The 21,896-nt window shown below is 51.8% G+C and overlaps 1 protein-coding gene and 1 long non-coding RNA gene across 2 annotated transcripts; one reads left to right on the top strand and one right to left on the bottom strand.

Moving 5' to 3' along the window:
* Positions 1-552: 552 nt before the first annotated feature.
* Positions 553-12,303, top strand: ADRB1 (adrenoceptor beta 1). Its single transcript, XM_055721109.1, has 2 exons — positions 553-1,947; positions 11,354-12,303. Exons 1-2 carry the CDS (start codon positions 667-669, stop codon positions 11,525-11,527), a joined length of 1,455 nt encoding a protein of 484 aa, XP_055577084.1. The 5' UTR covers positions 553-666; the 3' UTR covers positions 11,528-12,303.
* Positions 12,304-12,420: 117 nt separating this feature from the next.
* Positions 12,421-17,144, bottom strand: LOC106631479 (uncharacterized). The gene is made up of 3 exons (XR_001335190.3): positions 16,675-17,144; positions 12,895-13,057; positions 12,421-12,691 (listed from the first exon to the last, which is right to left on the bottom strand). It is a non-coding gene; the product is annotated as an uncharacterized LOC106631479 (long non-coding RNA).
* Positions 17,145-21,896: the final 4,752 nt, after the last annotated feature.

Below are 21,896 nucleotides of genomic sequence, written 5' to 3'. Positions count from 1 at the left end.
CCCGTGGGAGGGTGTCCGTTGCTTTCCGATGGAGAATGGCGCCGCCGTGCCGGTGTTTGGCATTTTACCCTTTCCAGGTGTAACGAGGGGGAGCCCGGAACGGAGGCACGCGGGGCATCTCTGGCATGAGGCGCGCCCCCCCCACACATATGCCGCCTACCCCCCCGCCGGGGATCGGGACCCACCGGCCTCGGAGCCGCGGGGGAGGTGACAGCCCGGCTGCGGACCGGGGCCGCAGCGACGGCGGGGCACACACCCGCCTTTCCCAAGCCCCGCTCCGCGGCGCGCGGCAGCCGCCGCCGGGCTCGCTGCCGCTGCCAGCCCGCTCCCACTCGGCGCCGAGAGTGCCCGGCGCGGCGGCTCCGCACCGCACCGCACCGCACCGCACCCGCCGCGACGGGGCCGCACGGCGCGGGGTCTGCGGGCACCGGCCGCGGGGCAGCGCGCGGGCGGCGCGGGGCAGTGGCGGCGGCGGGCGGGGCGGGCCGGCTCCGCCCCCGAGCGCCGATTGGCGGCGGGCGGTGACGCGGCGGGCGGGGCGGGGCGGCCCGGCGGCGCGGCGCGGGGCCATGCGGCAGCCCGGGGCGGCGGCGGCGGCAGCGGCGGCAGCGGCGGCGGCGCCGCCTTCCTGCCCGCGGCGCGGCGGCCGGAGCGCCCCGCGCAGCCATGGGCGATGGGTGGCTGCCGCCAGACTGCGGCCCCCAGAACCGCTCCGTCGCCGGCGGCGGGGTGACGGCCGCGCCGCCCGGGAGCCGGCAGCTGCCCGCCGAGCTGCTGTCGCAGCAGTGGGCTGTGGGCATGAGCCTGCTGATGGCCCTGGTGGTGCTGCTCATCGTGGCCGGTAACGTGCTGGTGATCGCGGCCATCGGGCGCACGCAGCGGCTGCAGACCCTCACCAACCTCTTCATCACCTCGCTGGCCTGTGCCGACCTGGTGATGGGGCTGCTGGTGGTGCCCTTTGGGGCCACGCTGGTGGTGCGGGGCACCTGGCTCTGGGGGTCGTTCCTCTGTGAGTGCTGGACCTCCCTGGACGTGCTCTGCGTGACGGCCAGCATCGAGACCTTGTGCGTCATTGCCATCGACCGCTACCTGGCCATCACCTCGCCTTTCCGCTACCAGAGCCTCATGACCAAGGGTCGGGCCAAGGGCATCATCTGCACCGTCTGGGCCATCTCGGCCCTGGTCTCCTTCTTGCCCATCATGATGCACTGGTGGCGGGACGAGGACCCCCAAGCGCTGGAGTGCTACCAGGACCCGGGCTGCTGCGACTTCGTCACCAACAGGGCTTACGCCATTGCCTCGTCCATCATTTCGTTCTACATCCCCCTTCTCATCATGATCTTTGTGTACCTCCGGGTGTACAGAGAAGCCAAGGAGCAGATCAGGAAGATCGATAGGTGCGAGGGCCGGTTCTACAGCAGCCACGAGCAGCCGCAGGCACCCCCTCACCCTCACCCCCACCACCACCCCATCCTTGGCAACGGCCGCGCCAGCAAGCGGAAGACCTCCCGCATCATGGCCATGAAGGAGCAGAAAGCCCTCAAGACTTTGGGCATCATCATGGGGGTGTTCACCCTCTGCTGGCTCCCTTTCTTCCTGGTCAACATCGTCAACGTCTTCAACAGGGACCTGGTGCCGGACTGGCTCTTTGTCTTCTTCAACTGGCTGGGCTACGCCAACTCCGCTTTCAACCCCATCATCTACTGCCGCAGCCCCGACTTCCGCAAGGCCTTCAAGAGGCTTCTCTGCTGCCCGCGGAGAGCCGGCCGGCGGCTGCACGCCAGCGGCGGGGACCTGGCCCGCCTGCCGGGGGGCTTCGTCAGCACCGTGGGCTCCCCCGAGCGCAGCCTGGCCGGGACCTGGTCCGACTGCAACGGGGGCGCGCAGGGCGGCAGCGAGTCCAGCCTGGAGGAGAGAAATAGCAAAACGTCCGATTCCGAGTCCAAGGTATAGGGGGGGCCGGGGGGGCCGCGTCAGAGCCGGGGCAGGGGGAGAGGCCGAGCAAAGCTGATCCCTGCCGGCGCAGGGGGACAGCGGGTGTTTCCGTAGGAACAGGAGCAGGTGTGTGACATACCTCAACCGAACCACCGCCAACGGGCACCCGCCGCCCGGGGAGCCGAGCGCACCGACGGCGCGGCCCGGGGCGGAGTGCGGGGGGCCGGGGGGCTGCGGCCGCAGTGCCCAGCGCTCGGGGGGCTTGTCCCCGGGCGCCCGGCGGCCCCCGCCGGTAGCCGCGGAGGAGGAGGCGGAGTAGCGCAGGTGTATGTCGGGAGGGGGAACCACCACCCGCCCGCGATCCCCGCTGCGCCGGCGGAGCGGTGCGCTACTGCGCTTATCGCCTGCGGCCAGGCAATAGCCGCCGGGCTGAGAAACTACCTCAAACTGTGCATATTGTACAGGGGAATACACGGACCATGTTTATATTAAACAGCCTACTTACATACCACTGATAGTGTTTTATGGGGGGGGGGGGCGAGGAGCCTTCTGCAGCTTGTTCATTGTAATTACAGATGAACGGGGGGGGGGGGGGGGGGGGGAACATCCCAGCAACAACAAAAATTAACTGCACATTTGTTTTTAAATGGCAACGAAGCCATTTTTTGCACAGTGTTAAGAGTTGCAAAGTTATTTGAAGATGTTACTTGCACACACGTACACACACGCGAATTAAAAGTGAAATGGAGGTTTGAGTAACACCGACCCTGAACCCCGTTTTCTGTTTTTGCCTGATCTGTTATCGTTTTATTGAGAGAGTGACTTTTAAAAAATATTATTTTATGAAGGTACTGTAAATGTATCCATATTATAAATTAACATATCTTAAGATACTTTATTATTTTTATTTGCCAATGCCCACGTGAATCTGCTGTTGTTTTAGCACTTGTGTGTCATTTCCATTTTCCTCTGTGTGTGTGTGTGTTTTATAACATATTTGTACTCTGGTGCAATTTACTACTGTGTAAGTAATTGGTCTATGTGCAATAAATACCATTGCAGCACAAGCAAGCGTGTCTCTATAGGTTTTGAAACAATACTTACCTATAATGGGAAGAACAGCATTTGTTTTTCTCCCAAGATGGCTCAGGCTACCAATACAACTCTATCTAATGGCTTTTCCTGACACAGTATTGTAAAAAACGCATTTGAAACCCAATAAGGTTGTGTTCCTGTTGCACAGAGGTCTGCTGACTTCCCTTAAAATTAATGGCTAAAATACAAGGTGTTTCCACTCTGATAATGAATACACTCATTTTCTCTTAACTATTCCTTTCTGGAATAGATTCCTTTTTTGTTGTTGTTGTTGTTAGGAGTACGTGGCTGGGAGTCAGGAGACCAGAATATTTAAGATTACAGAGGACATTTAATTTGAAAGCTAAAAATGGTCTCGAGTAGAAAGAATCTCTGTGTGCGGTACGCGCCACCCCACAAGTAAGTCCACCTTGTGCCGACAGTGGGCCTGATCCTGCCCGAGCGAGGCGGGTGGTGTGTGCTCGCCAGGACTGGGTCCCAGTGCTGAGCGTGGAGGTTGGGGGGGAACCTAGCCCCAAAAGTAGCCGGAGGAGGCTCGTGCCCTGTAAGGGGAGATAGGTGTCACAGGAGTCCAGGCTTTGGTTCCCTCTTACTGTTAAAAAAGGAATTAACCTCTGAGGGAATGGCTGGGGCACAACAGGAGCAGGATTGGACTCTGGGACAGACTTAAAACACCGCCAAAACCCCTTCTGTGTCCCTGGGTGAAATAAAGCTATCTAGTTTGTAGATCGTAAAGCTAATGGTCATGAGCAGTGTGGCTTCAGTGTGCTGCCAACGGTCACGTATTCCTTGGGGGCCAGATTATCATAGCTGAATGTTATGTCATGGACTGATCCAAGTAAGAAGGTACTGTGAGCCGAAGGGCTGCAGATTTGCATCCCTGGTCCAAAAGATTGTCTTCCTTTATTGCTTTATGAAGGTACACTGTATCCTTGTGGTTTCATAAAGTTTTTCATTACTGCAATGAATACATGGCAGATAGAGCAACAACAAGGCAGTGCAGAATGAAAGTGAAGCCATTTTTAGCTTTATTAAACTCAGAAGTATAGCTAAATTAGAAATCGGGTCCCAGGAAGAACGCTTCCCAAAGCCAGTTCTTTAGGGTGGTGGCCAATGGTTTGTTTTGGAAACCATGTGTTCATTTTTTTTTGTTTTAAAAATTAAGGAGTTTGTCCTTTGCAATTTATAATGATGTATTTTCGGGATGGGGGGAGGGGGAAGTTACGCTTTTTATGCAAAGACAAAATAAAGGGACCAGGGGAGTAAATACTTTTCCATTGGTGTTACTGGGGTTTGATGTGAGCTGCAGTTAATGGTGTCTCCCTTGATAATAGTGAGATGGGCTCCTTAAAATGCCAGGGTGGCATCAGATCAGGTGTGAATCGAAGTAGGCTCTGCCACCAGATGATTTATTTTATTAAAACTCTGGGTTTGTCTGTGATTCTAGCAAAGACAACAGGACCAAAAGGGTGCATGGGATGGCGATGTCTGATGGCAGCAAGTGCAGCAAGATGTTGGCTGCGCGTTGGATTGGGATGGGGTGGGGAGGCAGCACTGTCCTCCTCCTGTGCATTGCGGATCCCAGCGAACCAGGGCAGGACTGAGTCCCTGCTTGCTAGGTAGAGCAGGGCAGGATCTGGCCCCAGCACCCAGCTGGGAGCTGAAGTGGCTGTTGAGCTCTCTCTCGTCCTCAGCAGAGTGCTAGATCCTGTGGAAGCACAGTGCCTACTGCACAGGATGGGACAGCCTCATGGACTTGGCTCTTCTTCTCTCAAGTCAGTTCACATGCTTCATTTTAAGCATCTGAATGCTCATGTCCTTAGACTTTAAATGGTGATTAAAGTTTTGGCTCAACAGGGTTCAACTTAGGTGGGAAACCTATGGCCATACTCATTCCGCTTGTCCTGCTGAATAGCTGTGCTGGGTCATGCTTCCCCTGGATGAGTGTAAAGGCATTGAGAAGTTGAAAAGTAGGATGTGTTTTGCCCATTGACCTCAGTAGTAGGGCCAGGTGTGAGCAAAGTGGTCAGGAGTTGTCTGCCGATGAGTTTTGGCCCATCGAGGACCTTCTGGTAGAGTCTGGAGGCTGGCGCATTGAGTCCCTTCATAGACTGCTAAAATAATCCACCTGGTAGTGTGGGTGCGGGTGCCGGTCCATCTTGCACAGTGTAAAAAAGACGGTGGCACAGTAACAGTGCAGGCAGAGCAGGACATATGGCACGCACGTGTGCGAGGAAGGGGAGGCTGCTGGCGAGCAGTCTGCCATGGATCACGCTCAGAACAGGCTGTTCTTCACAGAGAAGTAAGATACTCTGAAAAGTGTTACGGGGCAGCTGAAATACTCCGGAGGCAATGAGTCAAACACTCACGATGAATATTTTTTTCTGACAAAAACCAGACATGGATTAACAATTGGAGCTGCAAGTCAGAAAGTATAGGTGGTAGGCATGTGGCTGCACACGTACGTGGGCAAGAAAGTAACAGCAAAGAGCTGCAGGCCTGGAGGAAAGGGAGACACAGGTAAAACAGAAATCCAGTCGGAGAAAACATCCTTTGTGTGCCAGGATGAAAATTATTTGGCAAGGGCGCCTGAGACTTCCACATGCAAGACGCCTGATTTCTCAAAGGCGCCGGCCACACTCTAGGCAGTGTTTGCTCAGCACTTCTGAAAAGAAGGCTGCATCTCTCCACGTGCTTAAATGAAAATATATCAGGTGGAAAGCCAGGCTTCAGTTTTCTGTGTGTTCAGGACAGTTAGGGATGTTTCAGACACGGCGGCGGGCTGTTGTGCCCGCAGAAGGATCTCCCCGCCAGGGAGAGCTGCACAAAAGCGTGCTGCAAATTCGCTGTGTTTTGCGACCAAGACCCTTGGCATCAACTCGCTGTAGCTGCGAGCAGTAACTGATGAACAAATGAAACTATGTGCCAAAAAATGTAGCTTAGAATTGGGATCTGAACTGTGCCTGTGGTGCGCGCAGCATTTGGCAGCATCAGCCGGGTGTTTTGTGATACAACATGCACCGGTTCTTCTGCGAACACTGCTCTCCCCTTCTGGGTATGCACGTTTTTTCAAGTATAAGGACAACTTCTTTAGCAGCTTTTTTTTTTTTTTTTTTCCCTAAACCCTATCTGAAGTTGAGGTTTTATTAATAACTTTTAAGTGGCTATTTTGCAAACCTTCCTTGTGCTGCACGCTTTCCTAATTTATTGTAATTTCCCGTCCAGTGGAGTGCACTTACTTCCTTTATGTAATATATCAGCTGCAGGGCTGGAAATTGTGCAGCTATGAACTGAAAGAGCAGACTTTCTTGAGGCCAAATGCGGTCAGGCATCATTGCCACTGGGAGCAGAATTTGACCTGATAATCTAATCTTATGCGAGAGACTATCTCCAGGAAAGTATTGTTACCAGCCATAAATGACCTCTACTAATGAAGCTGGAGCAATTAGTCCTATTCAAAGCCGTCAACAAAATGTTAACTGCTAAATAACAGTTAATGTTGGATAGCTCAAATAATGAGTGTTTTGTTTGCTGGTGTGTGTTAGGTGATGTGTTGGGAAATAATTACCCTTTGACTAGCAGCCAGCTTTGTACTAATCAGAAAGGAGAAGTCATGTTCTGTTTGAAGGATTATACCTAAAAATAGTTCTGTTACCGCCACATCAACGAGTGAAATGAAGCAAATTCATAGAGACGTACACACCTTCTTAACATTTTGCTTTTCATCCTAAAAACTCATTGTTCGGCTGGAACTTTTCTGTTTGATCATGTCAAAAGCACTAACATGATCTCCCTCAATAGCATTAAGCACACTCCCCCAAAGAGCATTACCCAATGCACCACTGGCCCGCTTTCAGAACCTGCCAAATCCCTGAACGTCCCAGGAGGAAGTAAGGAGTCTTTCTCTTTATATAAACGGTCACATATAATGTAAGATCAACAATATTTGTGATAATTGTCTCGCAGAAGAAATCAATACGCTTTGCCTTTGAGGTGTTTGTACGCCAGCCCACCCGTGAGGAGCAGACGTGGTAACAGCAGGCGAGCTATTCGCGCCGTTCGGTAACTTCAGGTTGCCAAGCACTGCTTGTAAAAGTGACCGAGATGGGAAAAGGATAAAAAAGGTGACGCTGGTGTGCAAACTCAGGATGACATTGCGAACAGCAAAACTGGGGCATCTTTGGCCACACCATGGGTGTTGCCTTTTACCAGTGAAGCCTAATTGGTTTGGATAGGAATGCAGCAGGTAAATGCACTATAGAAACCCAGGTTGAGAAGTGTGAGAAGTAAGTCACTTGCCATACATGACTGTGCCACCAAGGGACAGGCAGCTGAAACATGCCCAAAACATCCCTAAAAATTTTTCTTATTTTTGGGTAACAGCAGCAGACTGAAGCACACCTGAGCAGCTTCTAAGCTGATGTAAAGCCGCACAGCTACCTGGCCATCCATAGCTCCCAGGACACATGCCTCCTCCTTAGTATCTTCTCCCCCTCTCCAAGGGGCTTCAGCTTATGCTGAGAGATCTGTTGGACCTGGAGCCCTCACCCAGCCTGGAGCTGTTGTTCTCTTGCGTGGTGCCAAACAGGAGGTGCCCGTGGCACCCAGGGGTGGCAGTGCCACGGGGGGATGCGCGGGTGCTGCAGGGTGCGCCCGTGCTGCCTCGGCTGTGCTGGGCGTGCTGGTGCAAGCTGCCAGCCGCACCGCTCCCCTGAGTCATCGTTCCACCCTGCAAACACCAGCAACAGAATCAGTCCCACCGTGCTGGAAGTGGAAGAGTGTTTGGCTTTGTTAGGTAAACTGGTGATCAGCTTCCTGGTTGTGAAAACTGGTGGCTTGGTACACGTGTGCTTCACAAACTAACATTCTGTCTTCCCACCCTCTTGGCTCCTGGGTTTTTCATGGCGGTGTTTGCTTGCTCAGCCTTAGCACCCAGCAGCATGAATATTTTGGGTGTGCCCTGGCAGCAGTTTGCATGCAGACATGAATGGTATCAGATGCCGGGCAGCGTTTCAGTTTGGTTGTACCCATTCCTTCTAGGATTGATGCTTAGGGTTATTAATACAGCTGTACTGAAGTGCAAAAAGTACCAAACAAATAGAATGTGAGTCCTGACCTCCAGGTACACAACCTGAAGGAGAAAACAGAAGTTTACCCAGACTGTTGCCACTGCCATGGTTAGCAGAGCATCTCAGATGTAGCAGTGTGCTGTTCCCTTCTGATCCTGTGTAATGCACCGAATCCGGTTGTCCTTAATGAGATGAAATGAGTATTTTCTACTAGTTCAGTGCTCCAGCCATTAGCCACTATTGCACACCTTTAGGCAGTGATGAGTGATTTACCTTTGCATGCCTGGCCCAGCATCTCTCTTAAATCCATGATATTTAGATTTCTTCCTACCAAAATTATTTTGATAATCAGTCTTAAGCTCACTGGCACAATGCTTTGAAGGGCAGATTTAAGTGTATACGCCAAAGAGACAATCAGAGCCATTAAAAAGCTCAAAATCTCAGCAGCTGCTAGATGTATAAATGTTTCAGCTACCAACAACTAGGTAGCTACCGACAACATTTTGCAGGGCCAGGAGGGTGCTGAAGCCCCCTCAGATGCTATCAGCTGCCCTTCATCAAAGCAGGGCTGCAGAGTAATACCCTGCCCCTGTAAGGCAAAATGGCAGGGACAGCGCAGTAGTTCATGACAAAAGATTTGCCAGGTGGTAAAATTTTAACACTGCTTTGTGGCCAAAATGTAGAGAGTGCTTGGTAAGAAGGAACTGCAACAAGCCCCTGACAGGATTTTCTAGTGGGGAAGAGGGAATGACATTCAGGATTAAAGTTTCCACATACAGATGGAGAGCCCCTTGTTGACTGGTCCAGCAAGAGTTACAGATCCCGCTGGCACCCTGTGCAAGCCATGGTGGTGGGCAGGTGGGCGCAGCCACCCCCGGGGGCAGCCCACCGTGCCCCCAGCCGCCCTTCCTCTGCTCCCATTTGGGTATATAACGTGCCCCCTTCTCACCTGCCTGAGCATTGGAGGGGACCCCAGGGGTGTCCTGTGACACAGAGGTGTGTGCCAGCCTGTGTCCCCCCCGGGGGCTCGCCAACGCAGAGCACATGTGCTGCCGAGGGAGGAGAGCTTCCTTTTGGGCTGGAGCAGGCGAATGGGGAGATGTCCCCCAAAGCTCCCATTGTTTAGCAGCTCGCCCACTCGCAGAGCCCACCTTCAGCAAGGGATGGCTTGTTTGCCTGCTCTTCCCCTAGATACTCACTTGGGAGCCGTCACATAAAAATCTCGCCTAGTGTGGGATGCGGGATGCGTTCCTGGGCAGGCAGCGACCCTTGCTGCGGTACGGGATGAAGGCAAGGGGGAGGCAGGAGGGGCAGGGGGGGGAACCTGTTGCTCACATGCTCCCACGATGGAAGCATATCGCTGGTACCCTGGCAGGTTGCCGTCACCAGACGAGGACAGCCACGACACCAGTGCACCCAGGCTGCGCCTGAAATCCCAGATCTGACACAGGAGCATCCGATCTGCGTGCAAATCAGCCTGTGTCAAACGCTCGAGCTTTGGGGAGTTTTTACATAATATTCTGCACAAGGCAGCTGCTGCTGCAGTAATTATTGGTAACAACAGGTATTGTAACAGTGATCTAAACCACCTTAAGAGCATCCGTGGGAGAGATTTTGCTCCTGTTTCAGTGCCAGCTAGCTGGCAACAGGGTGAATGTGTCTGCAGTTTTCAGTATCAGCCCATCCAGGCTGGTGCTGGTGTTCACATCCTCCCCCCCAGCCCTCAACCCCCCCCCATCGTGTGTCCTGCTGCCCAGACTGGCTCTCCTGCCTGTGCAGCTGCGTGGGCAACGGGCCCCTCAGGCTGGAAACCAGCACTTTCAGAAAAGGTTTGTTTCAGCTGATCCATGCGGGTTGCAATGAACACAGGTAATGGCACGAGGGGCATGGAAGCATGCAGAGTGATGGGGCTGAAGTCATCTGTTCTGGTAGCCGACCTGACGTGGATCCCTTGCTGTGATCACACGCCTCGCATCCAGCAGTGATGCTGCAGAATCTGAGACCCAGAGCAGCACCCTCTGACCTGTCCTTTTGCCTGACCTGTGTTGGAAAAGCAGAACTCACCACCCAAACCTTCCCTCCCTTCTGGGGCCACTCTGACTATTATATTCAGGAGCTTAATGACTAAGCCGTTAAGCTTCTCATTGCATGTGAAAAGTGAAAATAAATCTAATTTTGTACAAATATTTGTGTGATAGAAGAGAAACATCACTGAAGTCTGATTATCTGCTGTGTAGCCAGACCACAGTGAAACGCACAGGACAGACTCAACTTTTTGCGGAGATAGGGTCCAGGGGAGCTGAAAGAGCAACTCAGGTACCAGGTGATGGCACTAAGCTGTCCCCAGCTGCAAGAGGGTGACATGGCAAGGAGCCAAGGGCAGTGGAAGAATGCTTCCCCAGGAAAGGCATCTCTGTTTGCCCAAAGTCTTTGTGTGGATCCCAACACTGACGGGCACCACCGAGCTTTTAGTGACCTGTGAGTAATCCCCATCCTCTGTGTCTTCTGGTGGATGATGTTTAGCTGCTTTTATTCCTGCGCACTTCACTTATGCGGGAGCAAGGAATGTGGTGATAAAAAAACTGGAATGATTTCAGTGCTGGATAGTTTCCATTAATATATTTCTCATTATATAACGCTGCCATCACTACAAAAATCTGCTAAAGTGCTTTTTAGGAAGGTGGAACATTTCTACGTAGCCATAATTAGGGAAGTGGTGGTGTGGAGCAGGCTGGGCTTTGATCAGATATTTTTTAATTGCACGGGATGTGCTTGCACTGTTGCATGGTATGGATTTCTTTGCCTTTACATTTCAAGGCACCTCATAAATTAAACGGTTGATGTTGTCAAATGCATGCCATTAGCACTCTGGGCAGATAATCCCTTCGGTGGCCTCATCGAAGCCTATCACAGGGCCCGTCTCCAGATAACTGCCTGGAAGAAGAACAATGGTGCTCCGAGCCCCCAGGGACCTCTGCTCTTCAGTTCTGCACTTCAGAAGAGAAAAATTATCATTATCTTCGTGGCTCGAGCTCCCTTTGAAATGCGGTTATTTTTTACTCATACACTCCAAGTATTTTTTACATGATTATCAGTGGGAAATTTGAAACCTCCTTTGAAAAGAGGAAGATTTCCTGCATCCCTACTACTAAAGAAAATGGATGGATCAAGTAGTAAACTTCAATGACTTACTTGGCATTAAATAAGAAAGAGAATAATGAATTGGATTTTGTGTGCCTGTTTTTCCTCTGCAGGGAACAGTCAGGCTAATGGATTTTCATTGCCTTCTGCTTCTGTTCACCAGTCTAGGTGAATTCAAAACACTGCTGCACGTGCGTGCTCTTTCCATGCTCACTTGTCGCAACTTCAAGTATTTGGAGTTTAGCAAACATATTGGTTACCACCATCAGTGCCACCCCAACTGGTGAGGAAAACGTGCAGGTTAACCCCCTGTATCCAACGATGACTTGTGTCCTGCTGCGTGGACATCTGTGTTTTATGCTAGGTAGCGGCAAGTACGCAATTCCTTACTTAGAGTGGACACTGGTTTCCTACTATTATGAGCTCTGGCTTCGATGTCCTTCAAGAGAGACATCATTTCCCCACTGGGTTCACCAAAAACTGGTTGGGTCTCTAAACCCCTCCTTAGTTTACAGGCTTTGCCGAGCGTGCCGTAGGGCTTTTTATTGGGGAAGGAAGGGAGGTGGTGTAGGAGGAAGCTATTACAAAGCTATATAACGTAAACAGCTTTCTCATGTAAACTCCAAGCTTGGCAAGGAAGAGGTTAAAGCTAGGGGGTAGCTGGGGGGTACTTATTAGGGCAAAGATATAAATAGAAAGTCGGGAAGCCTAGGGAGGGGCACGGGGGAAGGGGAAACCATCAGTTGACCCTGGATGGGGTGGACTCCAGCAGCTTGGTGAGAGCCCCCGGCTGCTCTGCCCTCAGGTTTGGACCTGGGTCTTCCCTAAGGCATCACCCCGCAGAGGGGGGATGCTCAGACAGAAACCCTGCATAACTGACCGGGAGTCGTGTTTGTTCAAAGCTGAACTTGAAAGGTGTTTGGGTCACCTGAAAACTTTCTGCAGAGCCAGAAACTGCTGCTGCTCCTGCCTGCCCTTTCCTGCCCCAAACCTTCGCTGGGTCCACCAGCGCCTGCCCAGAGCCAGGGAGCTGCTCCCTGCCCGCTCGGATGGCTGGAGCAGGATTTCCGTTTTCCTACCAGCCTTGGTGCCTCAGGCTTTCTAGTCTGTTTTCTGTCCAAATGGGAAACGCATAATGAGAAACTTTAAACAACTTATGGTACAAGGAAACTCGCTGGAGTAAAGTACAACATTATAATTTATTTCCAAGGAAATGATGCACTCTCCAAAAGCACTCCACTCAAGCGCTCCAGTTTAAAGTTGCAGGATAACCGCTGGCCATCTTTGGTGCTGTCTGCAGCCCTCATCTGGGTCTGCATGTGGTGCACGAGGAGGGCAGAAGGCTGCCAGGATCATCTCTGCTGCTGTCTGGTCTTGCCACCAGCAGCTGTTCATCACCAGGTTATTGCAGATCTTTGCATGCAATGAGATGCTCGATGTGGGTATAACTGCTGGTGAAGAGGCGCCAGGGAATGTTACATAAACTCCGTGCCAACGGATACGTTAAGATATACACAAATGCTAGCAAGGGCGTTTCCTTAACAGTGTTTTAAACCACCCATAGCAGCTATGTGGACCAAGCTGACCAAGTGCTGAGCATGACCAAGCAAAGGACCACCTCCCCTATCCCCCAGGCTGTGAGTAAGGTGAGTACCTGGGCACAGCCAAATGCCTGAGGCTCAGGGAGGGTCTGGCTGTTCGAGCTGCACTGACGGTGGGTTTGCTTGCACGGGTAGGTCTGGACAGTCTGGTGCTGGTGATGGAAAACCCAGGAGCCACCCAAGCCCTGGAGGAATTCTCTTGTTCTATTTCCAGCCCTGCTTTTTAAGATGAAAATGGCTTCAGATCAGATGCATTTCTGAAGCTTATCTGTGTGAATATTTGACTGCTTATCCAAACAGAACAAAAACCTTCAAACCTTCCGAGGTCCATCCATCAAGAGCTTTATCTCCCCGTGTCACCGTTCGGCTCCCGGCTGCTCCCGCTCAAAGCCTCCCACCACCCAGGGCTCGGCTCTGCCCACCAGCTTCCCCTCTCCCCTCTCCGGACAGCTTCGCAGCATTACCCACAGCCACCTCCTTGGCTCCCTGCCACTTCAGCGATAGCTTCTGCATTGCATGCAGGAGTGGCAGGCCGGGGCTGCTGCTGCATGGTCTACAGCCAGCCAGCATCCTGATGGGCTGCGTTTGTGCTGCTGGATCGCAGCCCATCGTCTCCATCCCCCACATAGGTGGCCATCTGGGCTATGGCCACAGCCATGACCAGAGCAGAGCACACTGACTCTGCTTGGTCCCAAGAAAGGAAAACATTTGTCTTTTTTTATGGGTTATTAATGAAGCCCAGATAAAGGAACGCAGTCTCCTTTATCTGAGGTTCAAAGACTGAAATACCCAAGAAGAATATTTCTGAGCCCCTCCCTGGTAAAAAGGAGGGTTTGTAAGAGGTCCCCTCAACCCCAGCTGTTGGGTAGGGGAGGAGGGGGTGTCAGCCCTTGTCACCTGACAGCCACTGGTCCCCTCTGGCAGAGGCATTCTCACCACTGCTGTCGGGCTGCCAGAGAACTCAGCATCCCTAAAAACCCAGGTGGCCTTTCCCCCTTGGTAGCTGAGCACGGCACCTGAGCCACTGGGAAGCAGCGGGATCATGGCAAGCACACAGGAGGGGCACCAGCATCATCAGCCCTGCGGACATTCTTGGCCAGATAAAACAGCTACATAGTTTACTCTTACGCCCAGTTTATACTGTGCATTATTCAGCCTTGTCAGAACAGCCTTTGCAGTGCGTTGTACTTGATATCGGGACCACAGGACATTTCTTGCTTTGAAGCTGAGCTGGCACAAGGAGTCGTCTGCAGTCCTGCTGTCCTGTCAAAGCCGTGGCCAAAAACAACAGGGTGAAGACTTTGGAAAGAGCCACCCATCCACAGCATAACTGAGTTAAAAATGGGGGCCTGGCTGGCTCAGGGCTTGAGAACAGCTGTTAAGCAGGTCGGAGGTTGAAATCCTGTGTGCAACGGCAGGGATCAGAGGGCTCTGCTGCTTGGTACTGCCTGGTCTCCACCCGGATCTAGACAAGCTTCAGCATCGGGGTGGCCTTCTCCAGCGGGGACCGTTTTCCTATTGTCCTTTTCACAGGAGACTCTGACCTGTGAGCTGTCGTTGCTCTCCTCCCTGTGGTTTTTCTTCTCTTTTGATAGTCAGAAGGGTAAAAGTAATTCCCATCTCATATATAACAATTAATTTGACTCAATAGCAAGAGGTTAAATGTACTTTTTATACTGTGTTGTATGGTAAACTCTTTATAAATATCATATCACTTCTGGGTCATCTTCAGGGTTTAAAATAAAGCTTTAATTTAAACATCGTTTTCCAGTGTTGACAGATATGATAAATACACTTTAGTTCCAATAAAACCTCATTTCGACAATGTTTTGCAAAAATCATTACAAGCTAAGGATTATTCCCCTGATTTTTCTGCTTTGTTTGTCTCCATATTCCAGTGTTTAGTTTAATGTTACATTCCATCATTGAAAAAAACATCTGTGACCACAGTAATTCATTCACCAAGGCCTCTGCTTAGGGGATGGGAGGATGCTTTTGAGAATGATGGAGAGGCTTATGTCATGGGGGCCTCGGTGCTGTTGCAGCACCTCTCTGCTCCATTAAGAGACACTGTGCCTTCCTTGCGGCTCTATGGGGGACTAAAAGTTGCCACGGCTGGGAGATGCCCTGCTTTGAAGGGGCTTAGGAGACCTGAGCTGTTGCTGGCACAGTGGGAACGCAGGTGCTTGGTCCCAGTTGGAGCTCCCCGGCCCGTGACAGCACTGCTGCTGGATGATGGCAACAGGGCGTTAGCATTGCTTCAGGGAATCACACCTTTGGGAAATGGTGGAGGACCAGAGGGGCCTGTTTCCAGGCTCCAGTGGCACATGAGGCTTCTTTTACACTCAGACTCCCCCTCTTAAATCATTCCCCCAGGGTGTGAAGGTGGTGGTCGCCTTCTCCCTTCCAGAGCATCCCTTCTCTCTTCCAAAGGCTCCTTTTCAGGCTTCCAGACCAGTGGCAGAACGAGCCCTCAGGGCACTGCTGCAAAGCCCATTGGCAACTTCATGGCAATTGACCTAGCCTTGGTACCCCAGGTGTTCACAAAATCAAGCCAAGAGGGCACAGTGGGACAGATTTCACATCTGGAAGGTGAGGTTAAAGAGAAGTCCTCCATCTACAGGAGGGTTGCATTCATGTTGCCTGAGCTAACCATCCAGCTGAGTCCCTCCAAAATTCCTCTGGACTTTCTCTGGTTTTCCTACTTTCCCATGTAAACAGAGGAAGACCTCTTTTTCTGCAATCAAACATTTTAATTCTGCAGTAAAACAGCTGTTACATCAGCTGCCATTGCATGGTGGATGCAGATGCAGCACAACAGAGCTCTTACATGTTGTGAGGTGAGTGGGTCCGATCCTGTGCTTGAACCGCAAAGGTACAAGGAGTGATGAGTAGGAAAACCAACTTGGTTTAAAGTGCTTTAGAGCTGCTGTCGTCTGTCTTCTGAGCTCTGCAGTTTACAGCCCATATTTCTCACACCGCCTCTCCGTTAGAGAGTCAAACAAGAGATGATGCTATTTGGAGAGCAAGCCTGTGTGCTGGAGACATGCAAACACTGACACTTCTGTCCACATGGACTGGTCTCCATCTGCAAGGAGCTTTCAGCTGCCATGCTGAAAATACCTGGGGAAAGGGCATGCAGAAGGGGAGAGAGGGGGGTTCTTCTGGTGGGTTGCCATGTCACTCGGGCCGCTTTCATGGTGATACCTAGAGGATGTCATCCTGCACGGCTAGCTATGGTAATCCTTTCAGTGGGAACAGGTGCTGGAGTATAATCCTGCTGTTTTTCTTGGTTATGGTTCTCTTCAGTCACTAAGACTGAGCAAACAGGATTATCATCAGGAGGTGAAGTTACCGGTGCTGTGTGTCGTGGCTCCATGGACATTTTTTTCCAAGGCAGATGCCAGCTTTGCTGAGCAGCCCATCCCAGCGAGGGCAATGGGTGAGCTGCTGGCCGGCCAGCTCCTGCAGCCCTGCCTCAGATCCGTGCTGCGTTCCCCAGGATGAGGGCTGGATCCCAGATGCAAAGCCCATCCTCTCTACAGCTCTCCTGGAAACATGCCTCCCCAGGCACCCCAGTTGCAGGTGGGATGGAGACTGCCAGCCGTGCAGCAGCCAGCGGCATCGCCCCAAAGCCTGGGCCGGTCCAAGGCACTGGGGGAGGACAAGGGGTGGCTGCTCTGGCTGGGCTGCCAGATCTACTCTGCAGGGAAGGCTTGAGGCACTGCAGACCACCACCCCCCAAACCCCACCCCCACTCCTACCCCCTGGGGGTTTATGGTGAACACTCCGGTGAAACTTCAGAGCAAGTCTGCCCCTGTGTAAGCTCATACCTCCAGCAGACCTTGATGTATCATCAGGTTTTGGTTTAAATCCCCAGAGTTCTGCACTCATCCATTCCCTCTCAGTCCTCCTCCACCGCTTTTAGAGACCAACCTTCACGCTGGAGACACTCCTTACTATGCACAGGCAGTGCCTCTCTGTTCCTATTTTACCACCTTTTGCTTCTGCTGATAACAAACCCTGACACCCCAGCAGTGCCCCGCAAGTCCCTTCTCCACCGGTGAAGGAGGACATGCCAGGTTTGTGGCACCAGCCTTTACTCAGTCTCAGTGCACAGACGTCTGCTCCCCTTTCCTGGTTTGCTTCAGGTCTTAGCTGGCACCACATTTCAGTAAAAGCAAAGCAATCAAGCTTGGCTTCATGGTTTTGTGGCAGCCTTTGCTCAAAGCTGTTTTTATAAATAACAAACTGCAAAACAAGCGTATGTGTACAGAGCTGAATACCAAGCTGCAGGAATGGGAACTAGAGATGTGCAACTCAGGAAGAGTTGTTAAAGCTCCAGCTTGTAGCCGTGCTGATAAGGCAGTTTCCAAGAAGTTGCCCAGCCCTTAAATTCTAGAAACTCTCTCTTCCCAGGTCAACAACCTTTTATGGACTGATTCCTAGTGTCACCCTACGAGAAAACATGGTCCAGGCAGGACCTTCTGCAAATGATGCAAGAGAGAGGAGAACCTGTGTCGCTAAGATGGGCTCCAGAAACTTTCTGGCATAGAACACCAAAACAAACAGTGAAAAGCACATTTGGTAATTCTGGTAGTTTAGAAAAGCACAAGAAAATGTGCTTCAACTTCATTCTTCTTTGGCGAGGTCTTCTCCTTGTCTGAGAGGTGATGGAGGCAGTGTTAGGTGCCCTGCTGCAGCACTGCCAGGCTTGGGCACCCTCGAAGGTACTGCCTCTCCCTGGGGAGCGCTCGATCAGCCCCGGCAGCAGGGCTCGGCACCCAGGCTGCTCCAACACCAGCTGCCCCACAGCTCCACTCCCTGCTTTCAACCAGCCTTCGCTTCAGACATGAACAGAGGCTCTCCGGAGAGAAGGTTTTCCATAGCATCCCGCAGCTCCGTTAGCCATAAGGTTCAATGTGGCCATAGAGAGCACCAGCACAGGGCTGATCAGACTCAGGAGTTTGGCTCCCTCATTTCTTGGGGACTTTTCAAAATACCTTATGCAGGTGTGGGAGTTGACACAACAGAGCATGCACCATGTTAAAGTCCGTCCAGCTTGTGTATAAACACCGCTAGTCCCTTTTTAAAACTCTTAGGAGCTGTTTCATAAACATGAACTATTTTGCTCGATTTCCCAGCGGTGTGGTGTCTCCATAGCAGGGCTGGAGGCGAAGGAGCTGCCCATGCGGACGGGGGCTGCAGCCGTCCCGGGTCCCTGCCTGAGCGGGCAGCAGAGCCAGGCAGAGCCTACCACCTGCTGGGCCTTCCTCAGGGACTCCGTGCTCCCCACCTCTCCCCAGTGCCGTTTGCTGATGGCACCGACCGCTTTCTGGGCAGCCATGGAAATGCCGTGTGCTGAGCATCGTGACACGAACACCACTCGCTAGCTCTTCATCAATAACAGCTGCTGAGACGTGAGTAAGCCACGCGAACGGTGAGGATGCTCAATGAGTAGCTTGGTGGGCTGACCTGTTTGCTGCCTGTTTGGGGTCTGAGGTGTGTTTTGCAGTGTCTGGGCATGCTCTCTTCCTTGCTGGCCCTATGGAACAGGGGCACCTTTCTGAGCTGAGACAAATTGACAGAATTTTGCTGAATTGAGGAACCTCACATTTCCCCATCAAAACTTAGTCCTACCAAAAAAAATAAATAATTAGTCTTCCAACAGTCCTGAAGAAGGGGCAATAAAATTCATGCATACTGGATGGGCACACATCTGAATTTGTGTGGGATCCCACAGTTGTATAGGGGGTCTTGAGGGTCTCCATGGGAACCACCCTTGCATGCTCAGGAGTCTTAATGGGAAGTGATGCTAGAGCATGACTCCAGCTCTGCTGTGCCATCGTGCACCATTGTGCAGGCAGCACTCCCAAGTCGGGTCCACCGGGCTCCTGCTTTTGTGAGGGTGCAGGACCTGGCCTCTGTAATCCAGGCAACCCAGGGTAATGTTCATCCCGCTCAAGGAGCTCAGCCAAATGAGTCCTGGAGCTCAGCCTGACTCCTAAAGCTTTGAGATTAAGGGACTTGGCACCTGCTTTGGAGGGGCAGACTTTGGGGACCGTGCAGGGCTGAACAATCACTGCTGCCAGGTTGTGCAGGGGGGCTCATGGTGCTGCAGCATGGGAATTTCTGGGGCAGAGACTCTGGTTTTGCACCAAGCACACTGAATGCCACCGGCGTAGTTTCCTGATCTAGGCTTTTGTTGGTTCACCTGCTCTACTGAGCTGCCCTGAGACTCAGCAGGTTGTGCTAGCTCGCACCTATAACAAGTCAGGCTTTGGCTGTCCAGTTAGCCAGGCTCCAGGAAGGTCACTGGAAGGACTCCAAGGGCCTCAAATAGGAGTTGACTCATGCCCCATGAGATCAAAACAATGTCTCTGCATATGAAAAAATATTATGGAAACTGTATCATTCATGCACAAAAGCCGCACTTCAAACTTTATCATAGAAAATACATAATATTGTAAATGGAAAGAAAAATTGCATGAGGCGTGGTGTGTGTTAAAATTGTTGGCATGTGAAAACGTCCCTTCCCATAAACACAGCCGGGGTCTGGTACACAAGTAGGCATCCAAAGCTTGAAAACTTGGACCTTTTCTTCACTACTTCAAAGCACTCATTTTCTGTAGCAGGAATTGATTTCTAGGCTTATCCCTTGTTTTGTCAAGAGTGACCCAGAGCAAATGCTTACGATGGAGTTACCAATTTGGGACGATGTGTGACGGGTATGCTTCAGGATCTCATAAACACAGCAGCACCACAAAAGAGTGCTGCCTGGGGGCAGAGATGGGTGCTGAGAGCACCCCATGGGCAGGCTGCAGCACTCGGCTCGCTTAGGTCTTTTGTGGGAGGTTTGACTCTGTGGTCAAATCCTGCTTCACTGATGCTGGCCAGGATTTGACTGTGGTGCTCAGCAATGCAGAGTCGCTGCAATTCCCACAGCTGTCATCTGCGGCTTGATCGTATTCCAGCAATAGCTGATTACCACAGCCCAGGGAGCAGAATTCAGTGTATCACCTTGAGAAGAAGAGCAGAGGATGGCTTGGCATGCACAGCAAATGCAGCTCTTAGGGAAAAAATGAATTAATGTGGGTATTAACCAGCAATTTGTCAGACAGCCTCTAAAGCCAGCTTCTGATGCTGCGAAGTGTGCAGTGCAAAGTGAGGGATACTTGTGCATCTCCTCTGGTTTCCCCAAAGTTCTTTGGCACTGGGAGCAGGTGGACGCCACCGAGGCTGTTCAGCAAGTAGGAGAAGCTGTGATGGATGCTTCAGCTGCTGCGTACGGGTGGCTTTTCCCTCTGACCTGGGGCCATGTGGCAAACCGTAGCTCAGCTCTTCCTGCTGCACCGTGCTTCCCTCCTCAGGCAGAAGCATCAGGAGCTGGCTGCGTCTGTCTCCTCCTAGGCTGGACCCGAAGCACCTGCCATTCATCACTCTGCCCTGCCTCGCTCCCACCACCCTGTGACACTTCTGTGGCAGAGGGGTCCCCCCACATGCCCTCCAGCAGCTGGGCCTGAATGCAAACATGTTCAAGCTTCAAGAGATACAGAGCCATGTGAAATAACCCACCTCCACCGTCTGTCCACTATTGCAACCAAATTACCCCTATTTTTGCCCCAAACACATGCAGCTCAGGACAGCCAGACACCCTGTGCAAGCCCATCACTGATCCGCATGCCTACAGAGCACAAGAGCTGTGAGACGGCTGACAGGCTCTCAGGTTCTCATGCTCTCCTGCCCCAGTATTATGGGCTGGCTGTGGAACATTAGCTAACTGGGCCATACTGGTTCCCTGCTGGAGCATGTTCTTCCAAGTGATGCTGGGAGACATACAGCCGCGATGACTAAGCTCTTCTTACATTCCAATAATCCAACAAATAAATGTTTCTTGAATATAAGCTAGTGTTTTGTTTGCAGAAATGAGTGAACCATCAGCCTGGCTGCTTTTGTGTAGGGGGCAAAGCTTCACAAGGACCCACGGGGCACCAGGCACTCACACAAGCGCCTTGCTTGCCCACCCTCCCAGCTCGCCTCTCCTCCTTTGATGGGTTTGGAATGAGCTGTGGAGGTCTAACTGCGGAGAGTAATGATGTGTGAAAGCTCACTTTCATTTTTCACTCTACTTTTTTGGAAGGTGGAACATTTTACAGTTGACAGTACCACGCTAAAGCCATATGAGGCAAGCAACTATTTTTAACTAGACGGAAACTATCTGAGAGTCTACTGCTGAATTATTTTAAACAAAGAAATCATGGGATCCAAAAGCGATGCTAGGGGGAAAGGGGGTGGAAGGGCTTTTATCATGCACTTGTTCCAATAACTGTTCAACTACTTCAAGACAATGTTGATGACTCTCTGAAAGTGTCTGTGGTCTAGTAGTAGCTGCATTTTACAAAACGCTTCTGCTTTGAGAGAAAGGCAGGTGCTCGGGTTAGAGCAGCTTGAGAGGCTACCCATGCTCACTGATCCCCTTTGCACCCTGTACTGTGCTCTGGACCATGACAAATGGGAGAAGACACTTGAGCATCTCAGCACTGCCCTTCTCTGAGCCCCCATCACCCCGTATTAGCTGGGTGCAATATGCTGAACGCTTGTGGGACCACAGTGGGGGGTGAGAGGAGAAAGGGTCACCTCAGCCCTGGTTGGGATATCCTTCCACCTGACAGTGAAAAGCACCATTTCTCCCTCCTCTGTGCACACCAGCGCAGAGGTGGCACTTCAAATAAGGCGAGTTTGACGGTTGAAACAAGCCTTGTGGATAAACTGAGAAATTTTCTTTGCATTTCCTTTGTCTAACACCTCTCAGACTCGCAGCAGCACCGCTTCTCCCTGGAAACTGAGTCAGCTTCTTGCACGAGGAAGGGGAGAACTAGAAAGTACACCTGAGTTACAGCTGCCTGACAGGCTGTGACCCAAACTGTGTCAGAAGCCTATCAGCCTGTTTGTGTGAATTAATGCACAGCCTATTTATACTCACGCAGAGCACAGGGGTGGTAAGTACGTACACGGTGTTCAGCTTTGTTCTGAAGTCTGTAACTCCATTGCATGT

This window comes from Falco cherrug, chromosome 9 (genome assembly GCF_023634085.1).
Source record: "Falco cherrug isolate bFalChe1 chromosome 9, bFalChe1.pri, whole genome shotgun sequence".
Taxonomy (NCBI): domain Eukaryota; kingdom Metazoa; phylum Chordata; class Aves; order Falconiformes; family Falconidae; genus Falco; species Falco cherrug.
This window is presented reverse-complemented; position numbering and strand designations above follow the sequence as displayed.